The sequence below is a fragment of the Haplochromis burtoni genome, unplaced genomic scaffold, assembly GCF_018398535.1.
Source record: "Haplochromis burtoni strain Fernald_Lab_line unplaced genomic scaffold, NCSU_Asbu1 Contig_85, whole genome shotgun sequence".
Lineage (NCBI taxonomy): Eukaryota > Metazoa > Chordata > Actinopteri > Cichliformes > Cichlidae > Haplochromis > Haplochromis burtoni.
This window is the reverse complement of record NW_024582446.1, coordinates 2,137,276-2,148,398: the sequence shown is the minus strand read 5'-3', so window position 1 is coordinate 2,148,398 and position 11,123 is coordinate 2,137,276. Positions and strand designations below refer to the sequence as shown.

Genomic DNA, 11,123 nt, shown 5'->3' with positions numbered 1-11,123 from the left:
ATTAAACAAGGTGCTGGAAACGTCCCTCAGAGATTTTGACATGATACAATCACACAGTTGCTGATTTCTTGGGTGCACATTCATAATATGAATATCCAATTCCATCACATCCCAAAGTGCTCTATTGGATTGAGATCTGGTGACTGGGGAGTGCAGTGAACATCACTGTCATGATCAAGAAACCAGTTTGAGATAATTTGAGCATCATAAGATGGGTACATTGTGCTCATTTGTTACAAGGGGCCAAAGTGTGCCAAAATGGAACCATTACACCACCAGCAAACATTTTGAGTTCCCTGAAGCAAGTAATTTACAGCTTTCTGTCACATGTGAAACTTGGGCCTAAATTTAATTTTTGGTGCCCCAAATTAACTCTAACAAAAGCTACATAATCTAAGCAGGAAATAGCACCTATCTTCTTCTAAAGCTAATGTTGACTGATTATATATAGGGCTGTTTTCGCGTCTAATTGGTCTGGCCAGTACCAATACCTCAGGCGGGTAAACATGGCAACCAACATGAACATATGAAGATCACACACCGCTCACTAGCCTAGCATTAGTGCATTAACATTGATAAACTCTTTCCTATATGGACAAATTCTTTCAACAATTTGTTCCATAATCCATTAAACAAACAACAGAAAACATTCCCACACAAGAAAAGCCCTCCACTTGGTTTTGCCCAGCAAGGTTCAAAATGACATCACCTGCACTATAAAAGTCAGGACATACGGGGCGAATTTTAACACACTTGACCAGTATGGAGGGCAAGGAGAGGAAAACTGTGGTAAGTAAGGAAAAGCAAAACCCTGAACCTGCAACATAATAAAATAATTTAGCAATTTATCATTGTGAATTTGCTTTAACTGCATTAATTACTTAAACTGTCACAGAATGCTAACACAGATGGATAGCTTAGATAGCAAGTGAACTACTGTTGCTTTAGCAATTGCAAATCAACAAATAAACATGTTTTAAAAATATCATAATCATCTATATTTGTATTATACTGCTCTGTCACAGTATAATGTAAGAGATAAGCGGAGAATCTGAAAGTGTTTCAAGTACTCGCCCACTTTTTTCCAATCTTCTGTCGTCCACTTTTACTGAGCCCATGGGAAGTGTAGCCTCAGTTCTCTGTTCTGACAGGAGTGTCAAGCAGTATGCTCTTCTGCTGCTATACCCCGTCTTCTTCAAAGTTTGGTGAAGGACAACATGCAGAATAGATGCTCTTTTGTATACCTTTGAGTGGTTATTTAAGTTACTGTTGCCTTTTATCAACTCTAAGCACCAGCAAGATCCCATCACCCAGAGAGCTGCTGTGGACTACAGATATTCTCTTTTTGGACCATCATTCTGTAATCTCCTGAGATGGTGGTGTGGGAAAATCTAGATCAGCAGTTTCTGAAATGGTACCACCACATCTGGTACCATCAACTATATAATGTTCAAAGTCACCTAAATGACCTTTCTACTCCATCCAGATATTTGGTTTGAACTACCTAAGGTTGTCTTAATCATATCTACACGTGTAAATGTACTGAGTTGCTGCCATGTGATTGGCTGACTAGATATTTATGCAAACACAAGTGTTTGATTACTTTATTGGCTTTTAGATTCATTTTGGCAATATGGCTTAAGAGTTGAATAGTTTCTGACGTTGGGGAAACTCTCCCTTTAAGCAGGTTTTAAAAATAATTTTGGTGGTTTTGCTATTGTGAAGTGTCTGCAACAAATACCAAGGTCGATATCTAGAAATGTACTCCAGTGAAAAGGAATTTATAAATATTTTTACCTCTTCAGTTCCATTTTCTGTACACTGCCGGGGTGTTTTTGTTTTAAATAGTGGGTCCATTCAAAATCTGTGTGGTTTTCTTTTTTTTTGTGTGTGTGTGTGTGTGTGTGTTAACTCAGATTTAAATCTGTATTGGCTATCAAAGATCGGGTATCAGATAACAATCTTTGACCTGGAAAAACATCAGAGGCTGTGTGGGTAGGTGTGCAGCTGACATTCTTCAGGTCAGTATAACCACCAAATTTCCGTAAACGGTTGCTGTCAGGACCTGACTATATCTAGCTCTGGTTTCAGATAGGAAAATGACATGTTTAGAAACTGCATATCTGAGTAGGGGACAAAAACAACAGCCTATTGTGAGGAGCATGTTTGTTTATTCTATACTTTTACCTTTTTGGTGGAAATGTATAGGTTTTTGCTTTGGCTTAAATGTTTTTAATGCCAGTCGAGTATATTAGGACTGTATTCCTGGCAGTGTGGGAGGAACTTAAAGGCATATTTGGGTAAAATGCACATATTTATCAACTTTAACGGTACAGTCAGTTTTTCAGGTTAGTTTGGGTTGGTTGTATTTTTTAAAGATGACCTATATATTCTGACATCCAGTTATTTCCCCTGCATTCCTGATTTTTATGTAAACATTGTTGCTCCCTTTTTCTTTTCTTTTTTTCGTGTAATATTCAAGTGAATAAAATCCAGTTTTACCGTTAATTTTTGCGCACTGGATACTCTCCGATGGGGACATTAGAGGTGATGTCATTGGCGAGCGGACATCTCTACACTGTCGCTTTAATTTCAGTGCAGTCCAGGGGGCAGGATCGCTTTTTTCCTTTTTTAACCCTCTTCTCCTGGGCTCTGAGCGTTTGCGCCAACCGCAGCAGCAGATTGAATGAAGTGTTTGCAGGCAGCTGGGCACACGGAGGACACCGTGCTACTTCGTCCGGGATGCTAGACTACAGCCAGCATCATTATTTTTCAGCTCTTAACTGGGCGGATTTTTAGGCTCGGTGCATTTTCCCAGCAGCCACATTTTTAAGAAGGTGCAGGCCCTTAAGAAACCGTCCCCTAATCGCCTTGATGGTATCTGGACTGCAGCGCTCAAGCGACTGGCAGCTCCACAGCACGGCTGATTAAGAACTTGGGGAAGTGAAATGGTCAAGATGGCAGCTGTGTGGAGTGATGAAACTGATGTGGTGGCATTAGATGCAGCGTGCGTGTACATTTAAGATTTTTCCCTTTGTCATGCAGGATCGCCGTGCGGGACGCGGACGCTTGTGAAGGAACGCAGTTTTGGATTCCTCCGAGGCTCCGCGTACGCTTCACGTCTTTTCACTCCACAGTTCACGAAATTGCAATGCATGTTGGCCAGGGTGTGGGCTTAGCACGACAAAAGGCGATGTTCTGGTGATTGTGGTGAGCTCCAGCTGCTCCGTGTGTTGCGGACGGACGCCGTGCAGGAGGACTGATAGACTGACACGTGCTGGGACCGAGCTTCAGGAAGGGACACTTGCATAGTAAATAAACTGTCCACGAAGCCTGCACGCGACATTGATGGAATGCGACCCGAGTGATTTTATAACCCTTTGTGCAACCCCCGACAAATTACGACCAACATGGCTGAGGCGTCGCGCAACGGCAACGAGCCGCCTCTAAACGTTGAGATAGATCCGGATTTCGAGCCCCAGAAGCGGCCACGGTCCTGCACTTGGCCCCTGCCCCGTCCGGAATCTGGTGCGGGCAAGCCCGGGGCAAATGACACTGACGTAATCCCCGAAGAGGAGGATGATGAGGGTGGGAGCACGGGGAGCGGCGCTGCTCAGAAAGCCAGCGGCGGCGCTATTAAAACCCGAGAGCCGAGCAGCAGCAGCTCCATCTCCCAGCCGGTGGAGGTCCAGCGGGGCCCATCCAAAGAGGAGACCGCCGACGGCTCGCCGTCCTCGGCGCAAACCCCCGCAGCAGCTCCGAGCGGTTCTGCCACCCAGCAGCTGAGGAAGTCCTCCGCCCGCAGGAATGCCTGGGGCAACTACTCCTATGCAGACCTCATTACCCAAGCCATCGAGAGCTCCCCTGAGAAAAGGTTGACCTTGTCCCAAATCTATGAGTGGATGGTGAGATCCGTGCCATATTTCAAGGACAAAGGCGATAGCAACAGCTCTGCTGGCTGGAAGGTGAGCGGTGATGTGTTGGGGCTCATCATAACAAAGACCAGTGTTTTTATTTTTTTTTTTTTAACTTGTCCTGTAAGACATGCAATGCACAAAGCTCATTTTAATTCTGAGATGGAGGCAGTAGGTGCAATCACAAACCTGTAGTCTCATCAGTTACTGGCTATACACATTTATTTATCAAACATCTCCTCCTATCAGCAGGGGATCTGAAAATGTGTGGCAGTCTAACGGCACATGGTGTAACTATATGTAAACCAGTGTAGTTGTAGTAATGCGTATCACATTACACGCTTCATTATGCCTCTAAAATTAAGGATGCAGACGAACCTCTGAGAACAAAGCGGCTTGTTTGAAAGTTGAAACCCAAAAGACGTGCAATGCAAAGTTGATTTCACTTTCAGACATACTGCTCAGACTGCAGCACAGACTTCACCAAAGCTTCAGCCGGGCCTTGCTTGTGTTTGATTTTCAGGATTAGTTTGGCCTGGACCAAACCAATTCATCTGTCATGGAATGTGTGTGTGTGTGTGTGTGTGTGTGTGTGTGTGTGTGTAATCCTGCACAACTGGATATGCAATGCAAGCTGATTCCAGTGAGCAGCTTCTTTGAATGAATCACACTGGTTAAATTGTGCTGGTTAAAATTGCTGCATTTACAGAAGGGGAAATAAAAACATCACTCTGAACATGTGAAACTGATTAATCTGCAAAGAATCAGTTACTTTATGCTCAAAACTGCTAGATGTCAGTTTTCATTCATGTTTAAGCTGCCTGATGCATATTTGAGCTTGGCAGATGTTGACTGGAAAAGGAAAGGGTTAATAACAGGGTTTCACATGTGCTGACATCAGCATTTCCTAGGCGATGCTTTGGAGCTGTGTGACATTCAGGTTGAGCCTGGCAAAAGTGTCCCCAGCAGGTTCAGGGTTGAAAAGATGGGTTTTAAATTCAGACCCGTCACACATCTCATTCAGCACACTGAAAGTACACCACCTTCAGTTTTGAGCTTTGTCTCCAGTGCTGTAAGTCAAACTAAATATTCAGCCCCTGTATGGACGTCCATCAAACCCTCTGCGGTTCAGCCCCGCTGTTGTCTTTTCATGATGCCTGGGCACAAGAATCAATCAGCTGACTATAAATTATGTAGGTCAATGTGTAGCAGTATGAGAGAAGCTCAGTGTTTGTCTTTGGATCTGGCTCTGGCTAAACTGGCATTGCTCCAGTCCCTGCTCAGAACGAGGCTTTGCTCAAAGGGTGCTGCAGCACTACTGTGACTGCGTGTGGGGGAGGGGAAGGCAGGAGTTCGCTCTTTGTGATTTCTCTTGTAAATGCAGTACAGCTTGTACTGTACGTGCCCGTGAAGCTTATTGGATACCTTCATATATCCAATAAAATTTCATCTTAAGGAGGCAGACAGGTAGGTTACGCTGCTGTATGTTTGCTATTGGTTTTATTCATATGGATGTGGTTACCTTAAATCTTTAACAAGGTGCTTCAGTCTTTTACTGGTTGTGTACAGGAAGTGAAATCAATAAAAGAAGCATGTTTAAAATTCAGTACTTCTGCAGTAAACCACCTTTGAGTCTTCAGATTTTGTTGTATCAGTGCCTTGGGCATTTTGAGGTTGTAAATCTGCCTGCTCCAATAATTGAATACAACAACAGTACATCTTAAAGCCTAATAAATGATCACAGACTTGAATGAAAAACCTCCTGTGTCAACACCGGACTGTATCCGAGGCTTATTTGTTGCAACTCCACTGTATTGGATTGCATTAGATTGAACGGGACAGGTGGTGTTATTGTGTTCTCTGCCTGTAGCTCATGGGATAAGCAACATGTTGGAATATTTGACTTGCCCCATTGACAAGTGTGGTATTGGATATCATGGTAGTGATAAATTTACATGTAAACATTTTGATAGTTAGAATATGTAGCTGAAAAGGGATACACAAATCCCACTGGATAGATCGATATCAGAAAGCAATTCTAAATTGATCAAATTTAGCTTTAATGGACAAACTTTTTTTTTTTGTGTACCGCTGTGGTCTGTTCACCCAATGAGTTCTTGTCAGTGAGATAGCTTTTATGTAAACTGATTCAGTAGTAGCAGAGACTCTGACTTTGTCTAGATAGATATAGACAGGAAATGAGTGGATTAGTGCATTTCTAACCAGAAATAAAAGGTCTAATGGCTGCTCATCTGTTGTGTAAACACAAAGACCAGATGCAATTGCATAAGATTTCAGTAGAAAACAGTGAAACACTTATCAGGTATGAGTTTACTGCAGTATGTTTGGAATCACTGATATGCTGAAAAATGAAGCTGTTGCCAAAAGGATGTTTTCCAGATGTTGAATCAAATCTTCCATATCAAATGGTATGACAGAGCCTCTTTACAAAAAAAAACTGTGTTCATCACGCCATAAAACCTGTTGCCACTGTCATCAGCCCAGTTCTCGTGTAATTTAGCATACCTCAGCCTTTTCTTACTGCTTCTCTTAGAATGGCTTCTTGTTGGTGGGTCTTTACTGTCTCAAAGCATTAAGAGGAAAAACCTGCTTGTTTGAGAACCCTCAGTCATTAAAGCGCAGATCAAGTGCCTTAATGAGACCAATTTCTGGTCTCCTCTTGCTGTAGTTTGTTTTGTGTTGAGCTTGCTTAGCGGTTAACTTTAATCGTCTTAGAGATGGGTTTAAATGGGACCTTGAGTTAAATCAGGTTAATTTAAGCTTTAGAGAATTGAGCTGAAGCCTCTCCCTGTGAAGCTGGCCTCTGGGTTATGGAGATCACTGCGGAGTTTCTCCCTCTGTTACTGAAGTGTGACAGGCTGGGCGTGCACGCTCCAGCTGTTTAATTTTGTACGTGGTAAGGAACATCTCCAGGGAAATCCTGTAGACCTTTGTGAGCAGCCAGAAATGGGTCACAGTGCAAAGAAATGTCTATGAAGACACTGCAGCATTGGTAATTAGTCCTTTTGTATTAACCCTTTAAAGCCGGAACCATGAAATAAAAGCCCAAAAACTTTTTTTTTAACATTATTATTATTAATGGATTGTTTAGTGAGTCTTGCAATAACGATAAATGTTAATTTGCATAAGTTTAAATTTGTATCATATTAGCTACATCAGGCTTGTTTTCCTTTCTATATTTTTTTTGCAGAATATTTACACTGATATAGATGTATCATCTTTGATACACTTGGCCTTAAAGGGTTAAATTACAGTTAACCCTGTGCAATATCCTTGAGTCACTCATTTCTTTAATTTGAATTTCAGTAGTCTTTGGGAATGTGTCTCCAGGCTTCTTGAAGGAGACTGAAGTTCTTTGGATGTTTGCTGCCTTTTTGCTCAGTTATCTGTCAAGATGATCCCACACTGCCTCAGTAATGTTGAGGTCTGGGCACTGGGGAGGCCAATCTATGACCGATGGGGGGGGGGGGTGGTGTGGTTCACACGGTGATGTCAAACTATACTTGATTGCATTTATGATTCCATCAATTTGCCAAGATTTCAACACCTCTAGCTAAAACACAGCCCAGAACATGACAGAGCCTCAACCATGTTTTCTAGATGGCTATAGACAGTCACTCTTGTACCACTCGACTGTACATATTGACAGCAACTTGAACCATAACTTTCAAGCTACATAATACCTTTTGCCACTGACTTTTAGTCTTTTGTAATCATCTGAAAAGTCAGCAGTGTCTCTATTTAGAACACAAAATTCAGATAATTTCAGTCCTGTGGTTTTATTATTATTTTTTATTGTCATCAATTTGTCCAGTTTCCTCAAATTTTAGGAACACTGCACACCATGCTGAAAACGTAGTACTGTAGATGAACAACAAAACCTTAAGAAGTTTTGTAGGGGACACAGAATACAGCACTGTCTGCTTACAGCACTGAGTTTTGTATTCTGTTGTAGTGATTTATATTATCTGGCTCATTGTTCCTTTGTTGGGCCGTTATAGAGCTCTGCAATTACTGTAATGTTATAATCTTTTGTAGTTTTAAGCTTGACTGAAGTTTGAGAACAACACTAACAGATGCAGCAGGAACACACATTCTGACTTGGTCCACTTTGTAGGTCACATCTCGTTAAAGCTTTTGAAGCTCCTAAAAGTATTTAATACTTAATCGTATCATGTACACAAGATTTTTTTTTTATGAATTATTGCTCATACTGGGAAAGTTATATTAATGCTTAAGTTTTCTTAATCATTTGTCTTTGCAGAATTCCATCCGACACAATCTTTCCCTCCATAGCCGTTTTGTGAAAGTCCAGAATGAAGGAACTGGGAAAAGCTCCTGGTGGATGGTCAACCCAGAAGGTGGGAAAGGAGGTAAAGCTCCCAGGCGTAGGGCTGTGTCGATGGATAACAGCAAGTACATCAAAGGAGCCAGAGGACGTGCCACAAAGAAAAAAGCCTCATTGCAGGTTGCTCAAGATGGGAGCTCTGAGAGCTCCTCGAGCCTCTCCAAATGGACAGGAAGTCCCACCTCCCGCAGCAGCGACGAGCTCGATGCCTGGACAGACTTCCGCTCTCGGACAAATTCCAACGCCAGCACGCTCAGCGGTCGTCTGTCCCCAATCCTGGCTAACCTGGAGCTGGATGAGGTACCTGATGACGACTCACCCCTGTCGCCAATGCTGTACTCCAGCCCCAGCAGCATGTCTCCGTCCACTGGACCAACAGGACTGTCTGATCTGGCAGGCACTATGAACCTCAATGACGGGCTCTCTGACAACCTGATGGATGATCTTTTAGACAATATCAGCCTCACAGCATCCCAGCAGCCTCCTCCTGGAGAGGAAGATGGGGCCAACAGTCAGGGGAGTTCAGTATTTACCTTCAGCTGCTCAGGAAGCAGTTTAGGTAGTCCCTCTAGCAGCTATGGGACGAACCCACTCTTCAGCCCTCCGTCCATCACGAGCCTGCGACAGTCACCCATGCAGACCATCCAAGAGAACAAGCAGACCACTTTCTCCTGCATGTCTCACTACAGTGAGCACCAGGCCCTAGATCTGCTTGGGATGGACTCCCACAGCCCCAGCAATGTCATGATGACCCAGTCCGACCCTCTGATGTCGCAGGCCAGCACCGCCATCGCGTTGCAGAACTCCCGCCGAAATGCCATGCTGCTCCGCAAAGACCACATTCTGGTTAACCACACCAGTGCAGGCCAGGCCCAAAGCTCTTCAGTGCCTGGTTGGCAAGCGGGCTTGTCAACCTCTGACAGTGACGACGGCTTCCCTGAAACAAAGCAGCTACACCTGAAGTCTCCTAGTAAGAACGCCTCTATGCAGCTCAGTTCCAGTTTAACCAGTCAGGACCGTTTCTCCGCTGATCTGGACCTTGAGGTGTTCAGCAGCAATCTGGACTGCGACATGGACTCAATCATCCGCAATGAACTGATGGACGCAGATTGCCTGGACCTCAGCTTTGACTCTCGCCTCACCTCCACACAGAACAGCAACAAGAATTCAGGAAGCTTCTCCAGCTCGAAACAGAGCCCTCAGAGCTGGGTGCCGAGCTGAGGAGCTGTCAGAAGTAAAGAAGGTGTAAATTTGGGTTAATTGTCCTGCGTTGTGCAACTAGAGGGAAGGAAGGTATGTAAGAGTTTCAGTAGACTTTCTTCCTATTTTTCATTTGCGGCATTAACTTCAGTACTGTATTGTAGGTGTCTGAGACAAAACAACAGTGTCTTCACAGTGAAGGAAAAAAATAATTGTTTCAAAAGATCAATGCCTGGCCAGTATGAACAAACGGTACTGAGTGGAATGAAACTACAGTACCTTCAGTTAAAACTACATGGATCAACTCGTATCAGTCTCAGGGATTCACTCATATCACAAAGTAATACATAAAACTGAAAATGAAGTGTTTTCATTCTGCTTTCTCTCCTCTTTCACACCCTTTCATACCCAAAACATTTTTTGCCAAACCAGCTGTCAGCCTGACTGATGGCCTGTTTACAAAAACTGCAGAGAATGTTACATTACTACGTTCCAGTGGAGGATACTTGACAAGCTGCTTTTTTTTTTTTTTCCCTTTGTTTTTTAAAGATTTCTTTGAGACGTAGCCTAAATGGACAAACAGTTTTTTAAAAGCTTTCCCTCCCCATTGATGCACCAATTCACACCAAATATCAGTATGTAATGCTATCAAGATGTGAACTGCTCTACATGATGTGTTTTTTGTATGCAGTGTTTTTTCAATTTTTATTTTTTGTAGCAAATTTTACCCTGTGATTTTTAAGTGACATTACTGTGAATTCTGTTCCCTCTGAAGAGGTCCATTACTGAAGTATTGATGATGTTTCTGCTGCAGATCCCTTTTTAGGTCCCTCCTCTTCCACTCACTGCACTGTTGGAAGTACTGCTCTGTATACAGACCTTAGGACTGAGTTAAGGACACGATTTAGTTCTAGTTACCACTTTTTAGTTGTCAAACACTTAGTGACTCGCAGCGCTCGACAACTACACCAGTTTTGGCGTTGATTTGATGGAGTTCTTGGTGCTCTAAATCTAAAGATAGCAGGGAGTGGCTGCAGATGAAGCACCGTCAGTAGCCTCTCCTTTGTTATCAGCACTATAGCAGGTGCTGGGTGACATGTTTTCAACACTGGGAGGGTGTGTAGTATCTTGGTGTTTTTTCTTTTTTCTTTGTAATGAAAGAAATGACCACAGTATCTTAAATATTGCCAAAGTTTATCTGCATTTAAATAAGTGGAAAGAGGCTACACAGTGCATAGCTAATCAGAAGTGTGTGATATAAGGGCAAAATCTACATCAGCACAATTTTGTAGGAACAGCAGGATGCTTTTTAAAATTGTTTACATTTTTAATTTTTTTTTTTTTTAAATTATCAGGAGTGTTTTAGTAAACTTGTCTCATGTTGCATCATTGTAAAAACAAATTTGGTTTATTTATTGCGATACTTGTTTGCATTGTTCCTCGATGCACATTTGGTTAGGGCTGTGTAAAATCATGTTTTCATTGCTCTGTTCACTGGGTGATCACTTGCACAACAAATGAAAGGGTCCTTTTGAGAAATGTTTAACAGCGTGTTAACCAGATTAAATAATTCTCATTGGCTTAACCTTTTAATAAATTTCTGCACAGCTGTGCTTCCACTTTTTTTTTTTTTTTTTTTT

General features: G+C 42.6%; 1 protein-coding gene across 2 annotated transcripts; it reads left to right on the top strand.

Moving 5' to 3' along the window:
- Positions 1-705: 705 nt before the first annotated feature.
- On the top strand, positions 706-11,121 carry foxo3a (forkhead box O3A). Of its 2 annotated transcripts, none has more exons than XM_005926127.3 (3): positions 706-789; positions 3,046-3,965; positions 8,200-11,121. In XM_005926127.3, the coding sequence occupies exons 2-3, from the start codon at positions 3,411-3,413 to the stop codon at positions 9,502-9,504; spliced, it is 1,860 nt and encodes a 619-aa protein (XP_005926189.1). In that variant the 5' UTR covers positions 706-789; positions 3,046-3,410; the 3' UTR covers positions 9,505-11,121. The 2 variants fall into 2 exon arrangements, 1 of the variants encoding a protein (XP_005926189.1); XR_001336428.2 differs by lacking the exon at positions 706-789 and having other exon boundaries at positions 2,497-3,965; positions 8,200-9,576; positions 9,648-11,121.
- The last annotated feature ends 2 nt before the right edge of the window (positions 11,122-11,123 follow it).